Genomic DNA, 20367 nt, shown 5'->3' with positions numbered 1-20367 from the left:
GCAGCAGGTCAGCAGGTGCAATGCATACCAGGTTTTCGCTGAGGAGCTGAGCCGGCGACCTGGCCGCTCAGCGGTGGTAGTGACGACGGAGCGGTGGTACAGCAACCGTGACGACGGGACGTGACATCTCCGTTCCCTTCTTCAGGGAACGAGGGTTACCATACGTAACTGAGATGTTCCCTTTCAGTCGGTGACTCCAAGTCGGTGACCGACGAATTGGGATCCCTACCAAAGCGCCATGGTGCTGCCCCTTCCAGTGCCCTGTGCGAGCCGCCTGCGCCCCTATCTGGTGTAGGCCGGGGCTCGGGACAAGTAGTTCCACTCACCATTTTTCAAAGCACTACCTTACTGAGTGAGATTGGACAACACTGGGAAAACGTACCCGCTCCACTTGGAATAGGGACGCTGCGCAAGCCCCATCCTTCCCGAAGGAGTTTTCGGAAGCAAATACACATATAGCATCCACTTAGGTGTATATGGAGAACTGGAGGTGATTGTAACCCTCTTGGAAAGGCAGAAGTCTGCACCCAGCCTTCCACGGTTCCCGCGGATTCATTGTGACGTTCTGCCGCGTCCGCTGCCGAGGGTGATGGAGGATCTCAACAGGGTCTACTGTAGGACACTCTGGAGCAGTTTTAGCAAGCCCGCACTAACCGGGGCCTCTCGGCGCCACTACCCGTTTGAGGTGAGAACACAAGAGGATACTGGCTCCACACGGAGGCTATAGAATCTAGCGAACATGTTGGGGGTTGTCCAACCCGCAGCCCTACAAATATCTGTCAGCGAGGCGCCACGAGCCAGCGCCCAGGAGGATGCAACACTTCTAGTTGAGTGAGCTCGCAGCCTGAATGGGCAGGGCGGCATTCCCCTTCTGCTGGCCTCCGTAACAGACAAAGAGCTGGTCTGAGGTCCTGAAGCTTTGTGTCCGATCTACGTAGCACCTTAATGCTCGGACGGGACAGAGCAAAGCCAGGGCTGGGTCTGCCTCCTCCGGGGGCAGCACTTGCAGGTTCACTACTTGGTCTTTGAAGGGTGTAGTGGGAACATTGGGCACGTAGCCGGGCCGGGGCCTCAGGATTACCTGGGAGTCAGCCGGCCCAAACTCTAGGCATGAATCGTCGACCGAAAATTGATGGAGGCCAGTGCAAGCAGGAGCAGAGTTTTCAATGAAAGAAACTTTATCTCATCTGAATGCAAAGGCTCGAATGGGCCCTGCTGTAGTGATTTTAGCACTAGAGACAGGTCCCAAGAGGGTATAGAGGGAAGGAACCTGATGGAAGGAACTCGGCGAGAAGAACACCACTCGACAAACAGATTCCACTTCAAGGCGTAAGCGTGTCTCGTAGACAGTGCTCTTGCCGAAGTGATGATGTTCACTACCTCCTGGGGTAGGTCACCTAGAACCTCCGGGTGCCAAACGGTGCCCCACCTCTGAGTCAGTAGATCCTTCCTCAGAGGAATCGGCCAAGGTCTGTGCAAGAAGGCTCACTGGGGGAAACGCATACTTGCGTAGGCCCTGCGGCCAGCTGTGTGCGTCTGTGCCGAGTGTTCCCTCGGTCAGGGAGTAGAACAACTGGCAGTGAGAGGTTTCTGGAGAAGCAAACAGGTCTACCTGAGCGGCCCTGAAACGTCTCCAAATCAGCTGGACCGTCTGGGGATGGAGTCGCCATTCTCCCGGAAGCATTGCTCAAGACAGTTTGTCGGCTGTACTGTTGAGCAGGCCCGGAATGTGAACAGCACGAAGTGACCTCAGAACCTTCCGACTCCAAAGGAGGAGGTGGCGGGCGAGTTGCGACATGCGACAGGAGCGCAGACCACCTTGTCGGTTGATGTACGCAACGGTCGCTGTGTTTTCCGTTCGGACCAGGACGTGCTTGCCTCGTAAGCGCCCTTTGAGACGGTTCAAGGCAAGGCGCACTGCCAACAACTCTAGGCAATTGATGTGCCAATGCAGCTGCGGGCCCATCCAAACCCCTGAGACTGCATGCCCGTTGTACGTGGCACCCCACCCGGTGGTGGAGGCATCCGTGTAGACCACAGCATGCCTGGAGATCTGCTCTAGGGGCACCCCTGCCCGGAGGAATGCAAGATCTGACCACGGGGTGAAGGTTTGGCGACAGGCTAGTGTAACTTGGACCCGGTGAGTGCCGCGCTTCCACGCCCACCTCAGGACTCGGCCATAAAGCCAGTGCTGGAGTGGTCTCATATGTAACAGGCCGAGTGTTGTAAGTGCCGCTGCGGCCGCCATATGCCCCAGGAGCCTCTGAAAAAATATCAGTGGGACCGTTGTCCTGCCCTTGAACGTATTCAAGCAGGCTAGCACCGACCGTGCACGTTCCTCTGTGAGGCACGCTGTCTGTTCGACCGAATCCAACTCCATACCGAGAAAAGAGATCCTCTGCATCGGGGAGAGTTTGCTCTTTTCCCAGTTGACCCGAAGGCCCAACAGGCTGAGGTGCCGAAGCGCCAGGTTCCTGTGCTTGCACAACTGATCCTGAGACTGTGCTAGTATAAGCCAATCGTCTAGATAGTTGAGAACGAACACCCTGCTCTCTGAGGGGAACAAGAGCTGTCTCCACAACTTTCGTAAAGACACGGGGAGACAGGGACAGCCCGAAGGGCAGGACCTTGTACTGATATGCCTGTCCTTCGAATGCAAACCGCAGAAATGGTCTGTGGCGTGGAAGGATCAACACATGAAAGTACTCGCCCTTCAGGTTGATCGCTGCAAACCAATCTCGGGGACGGACGCATCCGAAGATGCGTTTCTACGTCAACATCTTGAACGGTAGCCGATGAAGGGCAAAACTCGCAGATCCAAGATCGGCCGTAACCCACCGCCTTTCTTGGGTACAATGAAGTAAGGGCTGTAAAACCCCGACCTCATATCGGCCAGAGGGACCGGCTCTATCGCATCCTTCGCCAGTAGGACTGCGATCTCTGCCCGCAGAACAGGGGCATCGGCCGCCTTCACTGTAGTGAAGCGGATACCGCTGAACTTGGGACGGGCGCCGGGCGAACTGAATCGCATAGCCGAGGCTGATGGTCCGCAGAAGCCAGCGAGACGGGCTGGGTAGCGCTGACCAAGCGCCCAGAAACCGTACAAGCAGGACCAGCGGAACCACAGCCATACCCGCAGTGGGGCAGCGAGGTGGAACACAGGGACCCAACTCGGGCGGCTTGTGAGCGGGCCGGAGAGGGGTGTGAGTGTGGGGTGCAAGGCTCACCTGGTTCCACGGGTTGGCAGAGGGTGCGTGAGTAGGGCCTTTGTTTGACGCTCTCGAACCGCCCGCTGCTGCCGGCTGGCGAAGGAGGAGGATGAGTGAGGTCCGGCGTTAGTCCGAATCTTCATCGGACAGCTCTCCCTCCGATGCTGAGATCAACATCTGGTCAGGGGGAGGTCCACTGGATACCGCTGGTACGACCGCACCCAGAAACGCACGGGTGAAACGGCATCCTTATAAGGTATAATTTATATAATCCTTGTAGCTCTTTTAGAGAAATTTGCTCTTTAGGAAATGCTCTTTTAGTGCTGAGGTGCACAGGGGAGATGGCCGCTTGCAACACGACAGGGGTAGTGCAGCCTGAAGTGTGCAACCCACTCAACACTGGAACGACCACCGCTGAAGCGCCGTCTCGCAAACACAAGAAGCTTCCGAGAGCATGCTGAACTCAATAGTTCTCGAACAGACACAGTTGAGCAGAACGACGTTGTCGCTCGGCTCCGAAGCGAAAAGCTGGTATGCATTGCACCTGCTGCCTTATTATACTCACGCTGTGATCAGCGGCAGCTGGATGCAATAATTGCATGCCAATGTGCATTGGCTTGTTTAGTTTACACTCGAAGTAGATTGGTCTATCGAAGCGATATCCCAATTCGTCGGTCACCGACGTGACTCAGAGTGACCGACTGAAAGGGAACCCTAATTTCAAATAAATGCTGTTCTCTAGAACTGTATTGTTATCAAAAAATCCTGAAAAAAAACTTATTGTGGTGAAATATTTTCTACATGAAGAAGAAGAAGAAGAGGAGGTTTCTTGAGCACCAAATCAGCATATTAGAATGATTTCTGAAGAATCATGTGATCACTGAAGACTGGAGTGAAAATTCAACATTGCCATCACAGGAACACATTTTAAAATCCATTTTAAAATAATATAAAAAAAACAATTCATTTTAAATTATATTTCATATTACGGTACTACTGTTTTTATATGAAATATTACTGTTTTTACTGTATTTTGGATCACATAAATGCAGCCTTGGTGAGCATAAGAGACTTCTTTCAAAAGCACTAAAAAAATCTAACAACCCTTTGAACAGTAGCGTAGTTGAACTTCAGCTTCACAAGCCTTGATATTAAACAATGAATGACTGTTTTGGGGTTGTAGGGGTCCCTGCTGAAGACCCCTAATTTAAAGGACTAGGCTACAAAGCAAGACCTCACTTATACACACATACAAACTAACCAGGTTCAGTGAAGGTTTTGATGAGCTCCTCCATTGCCAGCATCCACGACACAGCAAGGTGACAGTTTTGCAGGAAGATCCAGTTGCCAGTCTTCAGAGCTTCCATAATCATCCTCTCTGCAATAGGTCCCTGACCCTGACCCAGCGAGATTGATTTCACCCTGCAATACAAGAAACTCAAAATAATTGCAAATGTTTATATTGTAGGTACTGGATTTGCCAAAGTTTGTCAGATATATCATTGTTACTACAATTATTTTAGATACACCCATGCCTAAATAACATATTAACACACACACACACACACACACACACACACACACGCAAATCAAATAAATAGCTTTACTTTTCTAAGATTCTCTTTGTATTTAAAGGGATAGTTTTTGGCTATCCAAAACTAATACAAGTCCTTGACAGTAGGTGAATCTTTTGAAAATGTGTTTCTTGTGGCTTTGTTGGAATGACTAATGAATCAACTGTTCTCATAGTTGGCGAGCAGAAGCGACCGATAGTACCATACAGGCTCAGGTTTGCAATTTATTGCAAGACTGAAAGTAATGGGAATAATGGAAATTGGCAGCAGTGTGAGCTAGAAACAGTGTCTTGAATTTATTCTGGCAGTCAGAAAATGATCTGAGCAGAGGCGTGACATGAAAAAATTAGAGGGTTAAAAACCATTTGAGCAAAGGGATTTTGGAGCCACTCTAGGAATATGGAAGACATATAGCAGATGCTGGTTGGCAAACAAGAATAGAATTCCAGACAACCTGGACGAGAAAATTAGCAAAGTAGCGGTCAAATAAGACCGCTGCTATCGTAATGTGGTCCCTAAGAGCATCCCAGGATGACACCAGGTCATGATACATATGATACACAGAGATTTGGTGAGGGATGTCATGGCTGAATGAAAGAAGAACTCATCAAAATTACAGCTGAGGTGACCAAATTTGATATGTCAGCGAGGCACATACACAGGAGGAGGAAATTACTTTATGTGTACTGCTGAATGTAATGAGCACAGCAATGCTAAAAAAGCATGGGATCTGAAGTAGAAGTGAAGTGTAGGCAAAAGAAGAATAGAGGTCCAAGCACTGATCCCTGTGGTACCCCAGTTTTGAGCAAAATGTGAAGAGTGTAAGCTAGAAGTCTGCGCGGGACTATTTTTTTAGTCCTGCTCCCGCAAGGTTATATTCCGCACCCACCCGCTCCCGCTACGTATATATTCATTCTTTGTTCACCCGCTGTTTGTGTAGAATAATTTTCTTCTCGACCCAGCCATTCCCGCTAAATTTATATCTCGTTTCCAGAATCTCACATTAAAACTTCCGCTACTGAAAGAAAGAGAGATAGGCTATCAAATAAAAGTGTAGTCTGCACAAAATTGTATGTTATTTTATTTGTCTTGTCAAGAGTCTTGAATTTATTGACTTTGACTTGAATTTATATGAATTATCTTAAGACACAAAATTCGTTGATTTTTTTATGCAACAAAGTAAGAAAAATGTGTCAGATAAAATAAAAATGTTGTACAAAAATTGTATTTCTTATTTTTATTCGTCTTGTTAGGATACAATTAATTGAACATTTACAAGACAATAGGAAAAAGTGTTGCAGAGAGAGAAAAAAAAATGTAGGTTGTACAAAAATAGCCTGTTAGCTATTTTTATTCATCTTGTCAAAATACTAAATTTGTTTGAAATTTTTCTGTTAACACAGTGGGAAAAGTGTCGCAGAGAAAAATAAATAAATACGACATCTGTCATTTAAAATTATAGGTTAAGCAAAATATAAACAAAACCGAGTTTGCTCCATTCTTATTCTGCTCTGTCACTCATCGACAACCTGCCTATTCTGTCTGAGGGCCGTATATTTACCGCCGGTACAGCCTGCGCTGAGCATTGTTATGCACATGCTGCGCACAGACCCCGCAAATAAAACGTGTGACGAAAGCAGGCGTGCAGCACGTGCATAACAGTGTGAGTGCAGGCTGTACCGGTGGTCAATAAGAATAAAGCGCAGATATGCTGTTCTGAATGGACGTCGGGAACAGGATATTGTTAGACCGCCCCCTCCCGTTCAAATTACACCAAAGTTACCGTTACCGACCACGTTTTATTCGGGAATTTCGTGGCGCAAAAAATCTGGTTGGGTCCCGCAGTTCCCTTTCTTTGGAAGCCTTTCTTGCAGGAGAACCAGGGCAGCAAAGAAACCCTCTTCATATATAACATACTAAAGTTTTTATTTTATTTTTAGGAGATCTGTTTGTAAGCTATCTGAAACATGTATCACACATTCAATATGAATCAATATATTCAGCAGAAGTTAATGTACAACACAGTATTCAATCATGTATGTATGTACTTACATGTGTCACTTAACTGGGAGTGACACTTGGGAAGTGAGTGAGGAAACGGTGTATGAATGTCACAGTGCATGTACAAGTACCTATCTTGGTATCCTCTCTCATTGGCAAACCGCTGGAACGCTCCCATTGGATCTGAGCCTGTGCTTAGAATAAAGACCAGGGGAATGGAAGGCGACATGTCTGCATACAGGGTTGCAAGATCCACTGGGGGATTCTCCACAAATTGTTGTCCCAAACTAATGATAACAAACTCAGTAACTGCAAACACAACCTGAAAACACACAGAGTAATAGACTTGAAATACATTTCAATGAAGCTATACCAGCTGATAACGATACATAACTCAAGCAGACTTACTTGACACACTCAGGAACTGTACCACATATACACACAGACAAATCACAGCTTATTAATATCAAAGCAAATATGCTGGTCTGCTATTAAGCACAATACAGGAACAATACAACATCATCTGAACAGCTTAAAGGCATTAAATGCACTACCATTCAAAAGTTTGGTGTCAGTAAGATTTTCTTTACTCTATTTATTAATTCATTTATTAATTCATTTTGTTTTTATTTTTAAATACTCCTTTTATTCAGCTGAAAAGTCAGAGCTGTGAGATGTTAACTCAAAATTGTTTGAATTAATCGGAGAATCAGTCAATTTATCTCAGAATAAACTCGGAATTGCAAGAAATAAAGTCAGAATAGTGAGATTCTGGCGGAAACAGTCTTACATAGTAAGTCAACCTTTCTTTCTCTCTTTCTTTTTTACCTTCTCCTCCATAAAACTCTTGATGAGAATAAGTTTCTGGAAGGCCCCAAGTCGCTGATTCCAGTGACCTCTGACCTGTGGCTGTTTCTCAGAGGGTATGTCTTCTGAGAAAGGAGGTAGGTCAGTAACATACCCATCCCACTGTTCAGGGTTTATTGTTACCTCTAGTTGCCCTGAGAAAAAGAGACAAGGAAAAATAGCATTAAGATAAGAATTACTGTACAATTTCCATTTTGTAATTGATGCTTTTCAAAAAACTGTGTAAGTATCAGCCAGTGATGTTTTAAAGAAGCAGGAAGAATATACCCAATTTCATAGATATAGGTGTGGATATGATCTCCTTTTTAATGCCATTAAAGCATGGTAGTCGGTCTTCTAGATTACAACAAGTCTCCCAGGCAAAATCAGACAACCATGGCACTTCTGGCTTTTCTGGCAATTCCTGCAGAGGGAAGCAGGAAAATGTGTGTGTGTGTGTGTGTGTTTGTGCATAAGGCTGAATAAGTAATATTTCATCATACTGATACATGTCAGAAGCCATCAAAGAGCATGAATTGAGATTAGGGACTTTGATCAAGCAACAAGTCATAATTGATTTTAGTACAAAAATGTTGACAAACATTGGAGTAGACTGAAATATAAAACCATCAGAAGAAAATTAGTTACAAGCATGATGGACAGCATATTGGATTATTACACTTGGAATCTTTTCTTCTCTTATTTCTCTCCCCAAAGAATTTCCCTCTTTTCCTTAATTTCTAAACCATATTAACATCCTATAACGAGAGGTTCATAAAAAATATCCGTCAAGGTTTATAACATTTGGTAAATGAGAAATGTTTTACTTAACGCAACCTCTCATGTAATATGTAAATGGTGATTCACATTTTGTGCAGGAGGCACACTGGAGTGAAAGTGCAAATACAATCCACACATCTTCTCAACAAGCCACACTATTTGAGTTTCATTCATGCCCCTAATGGTACTGGAATCAAGTTTAATACTTAGGGTTACCCATGAGCAATAGCAACAGAGATGCTTTCCTTAGCAACAGAGCAGAACTGTACTCAGTTTACTGAAATACACACAAAAACATATTGCTTCAACGCACACTAAAACAATATAACAGCGTGGGGCATTAGAGAGATGCCTTTTTAATGGGGGCAGAGACTGCAGGCCCCTGAGGAAAGGGAAAAATTAGAAAACAGCAATCTACAATCTAACAATTAACACAATTAAATCCCATTCAAGACTTGTAGAAGAATAATTGCCTTCTATAGAATCAGAATAAGAACTCACATACATAAGTACTTACTTACACACACACACACACACAGGTGTTCTTTCTTTCTCTGTTATCACATATGCCCTTACAACATCCCTGACCTTCTCCATGCCTCCAGCTCCCCGCAGAAAGTACTGCCACTCCTGCTGGGAGATCTCTCCCCTCTGCATCATGATCTCCACGCACAGCATGAAACTGTAGATGGCCTTGTGCTGCTCAAAAAGGCCACGAGACACGTTCTTGTAGGCGCTCAGCAAAGTCTGATCCAACAGGATCTGTAGTCTCATGCTCAGATCTCTGTGCTTCTCTGATGACTCAATAGTGTTGTTGAACAACTGCAAAGACATTTCAGGAAAATTCTCAGGGAATGTGTGAATTGACAAAATGTATACCTTAAATGCACTGAAAGTCACTTTGAATCATACAACTATACATACATATAAATACATACTGTTACATACACATTTCTAAATAAATTATTTTTTATTTTTTTATTTAATTAATTAATCAATAATTTTTTTACATTACATCCTGAAATAATATTCTAAAATGTCTGCTCTAGATTGAAATTACCTGTTTAAAGTACTTTAGCGAGAACTGGTACATGGGGTCAATCTCAGACAGGCTGGCAATGACAAAGTAAATGATGGAGCCACGTGTGGCAACAGGGCGATACTTCTCTCTGGCTGCGTTGATCATCTCCTCTGTCGTCTCCGCCTCCACCAGCCGAGATTTAATGGCCTGAGATGTTACCTGTACAAGAGAAAATAGGATAAATTGTCAGCAGATCTGCTTGATGTCAAATGTAAGTGTTATACTCCAAACAGAGACAAACGTAATGACTCAACAGCTTGATGTGTTTATAAAGCATCTTAAAATGTGAAAGGAGCTATAAAGCCATCCACATTGACAGCAGTATCAGTGTCGCAAAGATACATGAAACTGTAGCAGAGGTGTCAGACGCAGACAGAGCTGTTTTTGCCTTTAAGATGGATACTTCGTTCATTGCCGGCCCAACCTTTCGTTCATCTATCAATCTATCTGTACCTCCCATTCAGCCTTTCATTACTCTCTGTTGGAGGCGGAAGGTGGACAGTGACGTGCAATCTGTGCCTCTGATTCTTCTGCTTGCTCAAATTTGGCACAAACACACTATGTCAGGGGAATTTGCTAAAAATTTATTGTGCCGAGTGAAAGCGCCATTTATTAGTAAGCGGCATCTATGCTGGTTTTGCACCTGATTCACTAAAAAAATCATGCAGATCAAGGCAGCATTACAAATACCTGGCACAACTGTACTGTACTATAAATCTAGAGGAGTACTTTTTTCTATAATTTCACATTATAGAATTTTACAGAAATTATTCAATAATATGGTAAAATGCTCATGTTGAATTGCTTGTGATAGTGACACAAGAGGAAACGTGACATTTGTTTTTCCATTTCCAAATCTTAAAACAAATCCCCAGAAGAAAAAGATTAAAATGTGTCAGCCCTCATTCCCAAATGTTCACATAATCTTTTAAGTTGACTGTGACATTTGCATTGTTTGTGAAGTAAACCTCTCCTTTTTATATGCAGCAGTCATTAGCATAGCGGAAAAAAGGTTTAATGACAATTATTAGATAATCAGTGGCAAAGAAAAGCGCCTGGACACTTAAAATAAATAAATGTCACTGAATTACATAAATTATCAAACAAAGTGGCTTCTGCAAACAAATGATGCAAGTCCATTTCAAAGCTAACTTCAGTTTTGTTAGATTCCTTTCCAAGATTTTTTTTTGAAGTGAATATTGGTGGATTTAACTTGCAGTTTGGGGTCAATAAAATTGTCTTTTTGACAGAAATTAATACTTTTATTCAGCAAGGATGCATTAAATTGATTAAAAGTGACAGTGAAGAAAAATAAATGTTGTTCTTTTAAACTGCATTTATATATCAAAGAATCATGGCTTCCACAAAAATATCTCAACCGTTTTCAATCAAAATGTTTCTTGAGCACCAAATGGCTGCTGAAAATTCACCTTTGAAACAAGATAAATTTTAAGAAATTTAAATAGAAAACAGTTTATTAAACAGTATTTTACACTGTAATAATATTTCACAATATTAACATTTTTACAGTATTTTCATCAAATAAATGTAACCTTGGTGAGCATAAGAGACTTCAAACCCCAAACTGAACGGTAGTGTATGAATTCATATTGCTTTAGGGTAAACAAAGGTTAAAATAACATCTTCAGCTGCTTTTATATATAATTACTGGCCTACTAATGTCTATTACTCTGCTCACTAAGTATTTAAGTATTGTCTTCACACTAAAACTACTATAGATCAGTAAAAAACTCATAACTATGCCCTCTCTTTAAACTTCTGACCCCAAACCACTGACCTTTGACTCTTGTAATGTTTGTACAAGCTCCTCATTGTCGAGGATGTTGCCCTCGGAGGTAAAGAGCAGTTTGAGAATTCGGTCCTCAATGGCTTTTAACTGGTTCCGGTCTGCATTGATGCGAACTATCAGCTGGTTTCTCTGTTCTTCCAAGTCAGGACGCTCCAGACGAACTACATCACTGGGTATAGACAAAATTAAACAATCAAAACATGTCAATCAAAATTTTACAGTCATAATTGGTAAGTGGTATATCATTTAAACAAATAATCATCATAAATATCAAATAATATTTAATGTTAGACAACATTATGTCATTATTGTCTTATGTCAACTTGTGTAATGAAATATGCATGTTAATAACAGTTGTAAATAGTAATGTGTCTTTGTTGACCAGCTGTGATTGGACCACCTACGATGGGTGGTAGTAAAAAGTGAAAGTGTATTTCTTAAACATGTGTCTGTAGTTCAGACAATAGATGAACAGATGAGAAAATACAGCAATAATAAAGTCTATAACAATGTAGGATTTGAGCCAGGGAGTGATGGTTTTCATATACATTTACCAAGATATAAAAAGCAAAGACAGAAACCTACAACTCTTATGCTACTGCATTATTCCATCACTCCTTGCTTTTAGAAAAATAAACACCTCTGATTCAGCTACTGTCTCCTAGGTGAATATTTTAGACCTCTGGAGGACTTAAATTTCCTTTTTCCTAAAATTGCAAGTTATTGCATTGGACTAAAACATACTGACTTTATAACTTCCCACCTTGTTACAAAATTGAACGGCCTACAAAAAATTGCTTATAAATTTCTCAGTTTGCTAAATTTTTAACAAATATTGGATTCAGTATTATGTACCTTATGTTTTTGAGTGAACATTGACAAAATTATCCACAAATAATGCTTTCTTCACTCAAAAAGGTTCATAAGCTCAGATCAATGAGGCCTATGACCAATCAATTTCAAAAAGAAATACAAAACCTGCGATAATTGAAACAAAAAAAGACTTGACAAAAAGACTGAATCCAAGATTTGTTGACAATATAACATTGTGAGAGATTTACAAGCATTTTTGACTGGACACATCAAATTAGGTAAAAGATAAGATTTTCAGCACAGCCAAAATGTTAACTTCCAAGTTTTTCTTTAAAAAGTTTCAAACTTAACATCACGTGTCTCATGTGCTTTTTGTTTTTAAATTGAATCTGAATATTCAAAGCACGGGATTACCTGAGGATTTGATCTTCCAGTCCAGACTTGGTAACAGTGAAGTTGATGACGGTCACTTTGATGCACACCTGACACAAATAAGTCACAAAACAATTATGGATGTGTAGCTTAAAAGGGTCATACCATAACTTTGTACAGTATCAACATTAATTGAAAGCAAGCTACATAAATAACTTGTTCTGGTTTTCTCCACCTTGTCATCATTTAGACATTAACGAGATAACACTGGTGGCTCTGAGAAAGGCAGAAAATCATTCAAATTTTAATTATTAAGAACAAAATTGACCTGTAATTCTAAATAGCACAAACATGTATTCTTTAGGGGCATGTAAATAATGATTGGCATCATTTGCTAAATGTATTCCCTGAGATGCTACCTTTCCTCTCTAAAAATCCTCTAGAGGCACACTTTGTGCTTTGATTGGCCCTATGTGCTTTGTATTTGCTGTCTGTCTGTGAGAATGTTTCTTGAGTCCAGACTGGTCTGTCAGCACAGCTCATCTCTCTTCATATAAGCTGAAATGACAGGTCTGTCCTGTCTCTAATGCTGGAGCTTACAACGGCACATCCCCATTTGACAGGCAACCGTATCTGGCGGTGTGCTCTCTGCCTGCTGCAAGCGCTATAGCCCGTGGCCTTGTCTGTTATGATTGCTAGGGCATTGTCTCTTAGCAGGTGGGCGCTGATCCGCATCCACCCCAGAATTTTGCAGCGAGAGTTGATATGGCGTGGAGCCAGGGAGGGATTGGTGCACAAGGTGGTGCCACAACAGATATGTGAAGGGCTGGTGTCAGCCGTGTCCAGTTTGCTACAGTGCCAAATCTAGTTGACCTTAAACAGGTGTCAACCTTGACTCCAGAATGCTTTCTAAAATCCCCCCTGCCATTTGCACAATAGTCTGAGAGGATAAATGAACAATGAGCTGCTAATGAAACACTGACAGTAATTACATGTAACAAAAAGACTGCGGGGGTCAGATATTTGCAGGGAAGAATGAATTATCAGTCACATACTGGGGTTGGAAAAAGTAATGTGAACACCTAGGAAATGGATGATATTTCTTTCTACCACAATTTGCTTTTAATACAGCCTCCAACCTTCTCAGAATAGATTCATATGCAAACTTTTTAATAGTCTCCAGTAGAATGCTGTTTATCAGAACATCTGCAACTTGCTTCAGAGATATTGGAGATGGGAATCTGTTTCTCACTCTACTTTAAGAACTGCCCACAGTGGCTTGATATTATTCAATTCAGGTGATTTGACAAGGCCAGGGCAGATATCGAAGTTTATCTTGGTGCTCCAACTGTCCAGGTTTCATGATCATGACTTTATCTTTTCGCATTTTAGCACTGGTGTCTGTGATTAAAGTTTTAGGAATTTCATGGATGTTGGCTTTGTGAAGTTCTCTGTTTTTGGTTTTTGTGAAAACATGGTCTTCAGGGTGAATATTGAGGTTTGCTGTCACTTCTGCTGCAGTAATTTTGTGGTGTTTGGACAAAATCCTTCTAAGTGTCTGATGGTGCCTTTGATTAAATTTCAGTGTTTTTTTTTTCTTCTCAGAAATGTTCTTTGCTGATGAAATATTGCCATGCTTTTTGTACGCAGACATAATCGTAAAGAGTGTTGTTCTTAAAACACCAAACAATTAGGCTGTTAAGGTTACAGATGCTCCTGCTAAAAGGGCTCCCATGATTAGCCTTTTAGGAAATCTGACGAATCACCAAGCACTTGTACTAACCATTGCTGAACACAACTTATACTACACTGATACACAAACTAGAGAATATAGCCAATAAAAGATAAATAAAGATAACCACAACAATTACTTAAAATATTTATATTTTACATAAAATGAAAAATTTAAAACAATAAATGTTTATATAATATGATGGTGCTTTTTTTGTTTGTTTTCTTGTAAATATAATTTTATGTATGTTATCTTGTTTTCTGTGTCATTTGCTCAGACTCACACACATACCTCTGGGAGGTAGTGGGGATTGGCCATTTTGGTGGTCATGTAGAATCGGAAGTTTTTATCATAGTCAATGTCAGAATCTCCAAGTCGGATCAACATTCTGCCACCTAAAACAAACGTCTGCTTCAGAAGAATGGGCTCCAGAGCAGGGTCCAGAGTTTCTTTTAGCTGTAAACACAAATACTGTATAAGTGAAATGCATGATATTTGTTCATTTTCTAGTTATGATAAATATTCAGCATTCAGTTTCATTTTTATGTTAGATCTCTTGGTATGGTACAGACGTCTGATCCTTGTTCTTAAAACTGATCTAAAAATAGATGCTAGGGGAAAACTATAAGCCTCAGTTGTCAGCAGTGAAAACAAACATGACTGAAACTAGATTTATTGGAAAATCACGTCTGGCAAGAGTCAGAACTAATAAACTCACTACAGAATTACTCATTTAAGACTGAATTAAATAATTAAAAGTCAATCAGATATCAGTTATCAGTTCCTATCAACTCTAATCCGTAATTTTAAATATTCAAATTTTTATTTCAGCAATTTATTTGTATTTACATTTGACTACAAAGTTTCAAAAGTGAAAGAAGGGTCAAAGTTTACCTCCTCCAGAAGTACAGGCATGCCCATCCGGATGGCGTTCTCAAGTGTACGGAGGAAACCTGCATCGGTTAGCTTGATCACCTTTAAACCATTCTTTGTCTCTTTAGACCGTATCCAACGATTTGCCTAGATATAAAATGTAAAAGCCTGCATTGCATGACTGTAAAAAGGCAATGTGGTGTTACCATAAATTTAAAAAAAAGTAGTAACAGATTTCCTTACTTCTTGAATACATGTGAGAGTACGTCATCATGAATAACCCATTAATATCTTTGTTTTGTTACTTTTTTGTCACATGCTTTTTTTCATAATGACAGTTACATTTTAGTGCCACATAAAAGAAAAACAAGATTACGAGAATAAAGTTGTAGCAATACAAGAATAAAGTCATAATATTTTTAGAATAAAGTCAAAATTATGAGAATTAAGTTGTAGCAATTACGAGATTAAAGTTAATATAATTAAATATAATATTTTGAGAGAATAGCCTATATTGCACATGCAAATTGGGGGCACCGGGAGAAATTCTGGTGGCCTGACAACTGATTTTAATATATGTGGGACTATTAGCAGAAATCATCCCATGTGTCATATACTCGCAAGGACAGTATGCTTGGAAATAATATTTCACGTATTTGAATACATTCATTAGCCAATTTGTTGTGTGCCACCCACCCAATAATTGTAATAAGCTTTGTGCTTTTGGTACTTTTAATATAAAACACAGTCTCAGCTTTCAAATTCTGTCAGTTTAATAGTGAAATACAAACAATATGTCTTACAATGATGTGTTTTTCCCGCTCTTAAATGTGGCGTGACAGATCGCTATATTCACCTCAGTTTAAACAGCATGTGAATCAATCATCTTTTCAATTACAATGACACATTAGTTTCATTAAATTATACAGTGTTTTATGCCTTCTGATGTTCCTTCACGTTTATATCATTCTATAACTTGTAATAAAGAGGAAAAACACATTTATAATTTGTATTTCGTGATAAAACTGACAGAATTTGAAAGCTGAGCTGTGTTATTTTAAAAGCAACAACACACAAAGCTTATTGCGATTACTGGGTGGCTGGCGCGCTGCAAATAATGAATGGATTTAATGACGTGAAATTATATTTCCAATCATTTATTATACTGTGAATGAAACATCTTGTGAATAGTCACTTAACTTATTATTGACCTCATAAAAGACAACAATATAACTTAAGTTGAGGAGAACACTTCAACCTTTAGAACGTTTTATTGCTGTTTTTAATTAAATATATTGAACATTAACGTTATTCACACAATATACTGGCCTTGCTACCACTTTATTCTCAAAATATAATGACTTTAATCTTGAATTGCTATGACTTTGTTTTTTGACTTTATTCTCATACTACGACTTGAGTGCATGAGTATATTTGTGCATGTATGTGTGACAGAGAGACATGGAGAGAAAGACAGATAAAGAGAAACATCTTTATCAGATGAAAAGGATGTGACAGATGTCCCTTTGTAAAGAATCTGGGTTCAGATTCTGCTGAAATTAAGTATTGTACTAAATAGAAATGTGTGTGTGTGTGTGAGTGTGTGTGTGTGTGTGAGACATGCATCTAAGCATTATGACATCAATGCCACTATACAGAGTGGAGATGAGTTGAGTGTAGAGAGTTTGTGTCATGGTTTTTGTGTGTATGTAAATGTGTGACTGATGTTTGAATGTCTGTTTCAGTCTCTCCAGAACACAGAAGTCTCCCAAGAGAGACAGCCAGATGGAGAGAGACTAAAACACAAATGACAAGAAAGAGCAGAAGAAAAAAGGAGAACGACGGGAAAATGTGCTGAAACCGGAGGACAGTAATGAAAATAGAGAGGTTGGAATGGGAGAAAGATATCTGAATGGTAATGCAGGGAAGCTGGTTGTTTTCCTATTTGGGTTGTGAAGGCAGTTCTTCGAACCATTGTGACACCATCTCTAACCAACTGAACAACACTCTGCTATTAAAGATGCCCTTCACCTGACACACTCATTTATGTCCTGATGACACAGGCTATATGAAATGCAAAACAGGAATCCATAGAGAATAGATCTATTGAGGTAGCTCCATGTTACTTCCATTTGTAATGTAAACATACATTACCATTCCAAAATTTGGGATCGCTAAGTTTTTTTTTTTTTCAAAGAAATTAATACTTTATTTCTGATGACAGTAAAAACATTTACAATGATACAAAAGGTTTCTATTTGAAATAAATGCTGTGTTTTTGACCTTTCTATTAAAGAAATCTATGATAATTACAAATGTTACTTGAGCACCAAATCAGCATATTCGAAGGATGTCTAAGGGATTATGTGACACTTAGGACTGGAGTCAGCTTTGCCATCACAAAAATAAATCATTTTAAATATATATTAAAATACTGCATTTTCAAATAAAAGCAGCCTTGGTGAACATAAGAGTATTCTTTCAAAAGCACTGTAAACAATCTTATTGACTCCAGAATTTTAAACAGTAGTGTAAATTTCCAATGTTAAAATACTTCATTTATCCAACCTACTCCGAGTTAAATGAAATCAACTCATTTATGATAAGGCTATCATAAATGTTGATGCCACTATCAAGTTCGCATGTGGTAAACTATAATGATCGTCTTGAAACAGTGTGTGGCAGCTGCTTTGCCAGCCAGAAAAAAACCTATTAGCTTCCTTTCAACCTGAAAATAAGCTGCTTTTAAATGAACTGATCCATCTTAACCCTTTCATGAAGAGATTCATTACTTTTAATGGTTATGTGAGGCACTGGAGCTGGAAACTATCTTGTTTAGTGCTATTTAAAGAACTATAAATTTCATTATTAAATTAAAAATTGTTATTGTGACTTGCCTTGCTAAGGCACTGGAACACAGCATTAATGGAAGGTTTGGGAATGTTAGAGGTCACCTGATCTTGAGGGTCAATCATGAGTGGCCAGCGGCGTCCCCGCATCACAAGGATTCCGTTCTCTGTGGAAACATTATCCCGCGGTAACCCTTCAGCATTCCACTGTCGGATCTCGTAGGGATCTCCTAGAATGCTGATAAGACTGAAGTTGTCACTGATTGGGATTCCCAAGTTTTGACAGCTTGTGATCCAGTGATTTATAAGCTACATGACACAAAAAAATGCTCATTAATCACATGCACATAGTATTCAGTAAGCTAAAGGGGAACTCTGTTTTGATGTGTCATAGTTTGGTAAGGTGGGCATTTGACATAGGTCATGATTAAGAGGATAAGACAGGCTTGACTTTAAAGACTTGCCAGATATGTAATATACTCACTGGCATTTTATAATTAAGGCATGTTGTGGAGTGAGAAAAGCTTGGGATCTAATACACTACCAGTTGTCTGTATTGGGAGGTGAACGCTCCGTAATAAGCCACACATGCAGCAGCGATGAACACATTTCCAATGACGTTGTGGATCTCCTGTTCAAAAAAAGTAATGCTTTCCTGCCATCGCACCTGCTCGTCTCCCAGAGCAGATGTTAACTTCCCCGACCGACCCAGACGTACTTCGGTCAGAACCCTGGTTTTATCTACAACCCACACACAAACACAGATAAACATACACACAGATTCATATAGGCATACTGTGTGGCACCTTAAAAACAGTTCACTATGATTTTAAAAAACGTCCATTTTATGTCAACAGTCCCTTAAAAATCCCATCTAAACTGGTCCAGGCTTTCATAAGATTAGTCAACTAGTCATTTCGACAACCTGACTAGTTGACATAGAAATATGTACTTTTGTACATCCCTAATAAAAACAACATGAACACTTCACTCATACACACAAAATCCCACAATTACTGAACCTACACCATATATAGAACACTGCAGTGATAATGTATTTTTGTAGGCCACACCAGTTTTCTTAAAAAACACCCAATATGATTTTTTTTACATTGGCCTTCCATTGGATTATTGCAGAATAATCCAACCCTCTGCGACCACTATGTTTATGATTCATTATGTTGTGTTTATCATGATAATCTTCACAAATGATCACAGCTGAATTTTGAAGTCTATATACAGTTGGCATAAATAAAAAAGCTGAATGAAGGCTGTAAACGAACTACACCATGGTTGCATGACATCACTATCACTCTAAGTTTCTAACAACTCTTAAATATTTTCCCTGAATGTTAGAAAGTTAGAATAGACCAAAAGAGTGTGATTATACACATAATGAGGCAGTAAAAGCAAACTAGCGAGTAGATGAGTTTTAGCATGTAAAGATACATAATTCCCTGCAGCACTATTTGTTATAATTGTACATTTAATTCACTTGACTTTGCACAGTAATCCAAGAATAACCATTCTTCAATCCTCTACTCAATTCCATTATCCTTTTTTTTTTAATCCCTTTATTTGGCCCCAACACAATTTCTTGCTTTTTGTTATTGCATTATTATCATTAAGAACACTCAGTGATACATTTCAATAAATTCAATAATTATGCAGTCGTGGAAGCTATCTGTCTCTTCATCTCTCTATTTTTCTCTCACCCAGCATCTCTTTCTCAGCCACACTGGACTCAAATTGCTCCTGTAAAGCTTTGATTTGGTTCTCCACCTCCTGTAGTTTTTTCTGCTTTTCTTTCAAGGTGGACATTGTTGCATCTAACTCGGCCTGATAAAAACAAAACAAATTAATAATAACAGCAAACAATACGCACATACGTATACGTTACACATTCATAATGCAATAGAAATTATCTATGTATCAACATAAAAAAAATAAAAAAAATAACTAGACTCACCTGAGCAGCAGCCAGTTTCTCACGTTTGGGCCCAACCTCTTTCAGAACTCTTGAGTACAGGTCCATGGCTCTTACCCACATACACATGGACTTGCAGGACTTGGACACTTTTTCCACTTTCTCAGGCACAAAGTCTGGATTAGTAATGTATTTATGCAGCTTCTGAAGAATCTGAGGTTTGATATTGTCCTTGTCATAGTCCATTAGCTTTTTCAGGAAGTTTCCATCACCCAGGAGCTGCTTTGCACTGGCCCAGTCTGTCCTAGTTGGGTGTAAACAATGGAATGATAGGAAGTGAAGTCTACAACTACTGTAGAAAATAAAACAATAGGTTTCTTTAGCTCAAAGCATGAATAGCCAGTTTGTCACTATGAAATATAGAATTAGACGACTTGGAAATGGTCTCTATGTTACCAAATATTTTTCAGAAAGTGCAATTCAGCCAACTGCCTCATTTG

The 20367-nt window shown here is 40.1% G+C and overlaps 1 protein-coding gene across 1 annotated transcript in view; it reads right to left on the bottom strand.

Annotated features, from left to right (window-relative positions):
• Window positions 1–20367, bottom strand: part of dnah6 (dynein, axonemal, heavy chain 6) — an 80626-nt gene that overhangs the window by 13827 nt on the left and 46432 nt on the right. Inside the window, exons 50-63 of the mRNA XM_016228934.1 lie at window positions 19910–20171; window positions 19656–19779; window positions 18485–18681; window positions 18046–18249; window positions 15113–15238; window positions 14510–14674; window positions 12529–12596; window positions 11290–11470; window positions 9471–9650; window positions 8999–9232; window positions 7919–8054; window positions 7613–7785; window positions 6916–7106; window positions 4471–4631 (exon numbers count right to left, since the gene is read on the bottom strand). Coding sequence (XP_016084420.1) covers window positions 4471–4631; window positions 6916–7106; window positions 7613–7785; window positions 7919–8054; window positions 8999–9232; window positions 9471–9650; window positions 11290–11470; window positions 12529–12596; window positions 14510–14674; window positions 15113–15238; window positions 18046–18249; window positions 18485–18681; window positions 19656–19779; window positions 19910–20171 — 2402 coding nt within the window. The remainder of the gene's footprint in view (window positions 1–4470; window positions 4632–6915; window positions 7107–7612; window positions 7786–7918; window positions 8055–8998; window positions 9233–9470; window positions 9651–11289; window positions 11471–12528; window positions 12597–14509; window positions 14675–15112; window positions 15239–18045; window positions 18250–18484; window positions 18682–19655; window positions 19780–19909; window positions 20172–20367) is intronic.

This window comes from Sinocyclocheilus grahami, unplaced genomic scaffold, assembly GCF_001515645.1.
Source record: "Sinocyclocheilus grahami isolate Dianchi unplaced genomic scaffold, SAMN03320097.WGS_v1.1 scaffold346.1, whole genome shotgun sequence".
In the NCBI taxonomy this organism is placed as follows: Eukaryota; Metazoa; Chordata; class Actinopteri; order Cypriniformes; family Cyprinidae; genus Sinocyclocheilus; species Sinocyclocheilus grahami.
Note: the sequence above shows the minus strand (reverse complement) of the source record. Positions and strands in the feature narration are given on the sequence as shown.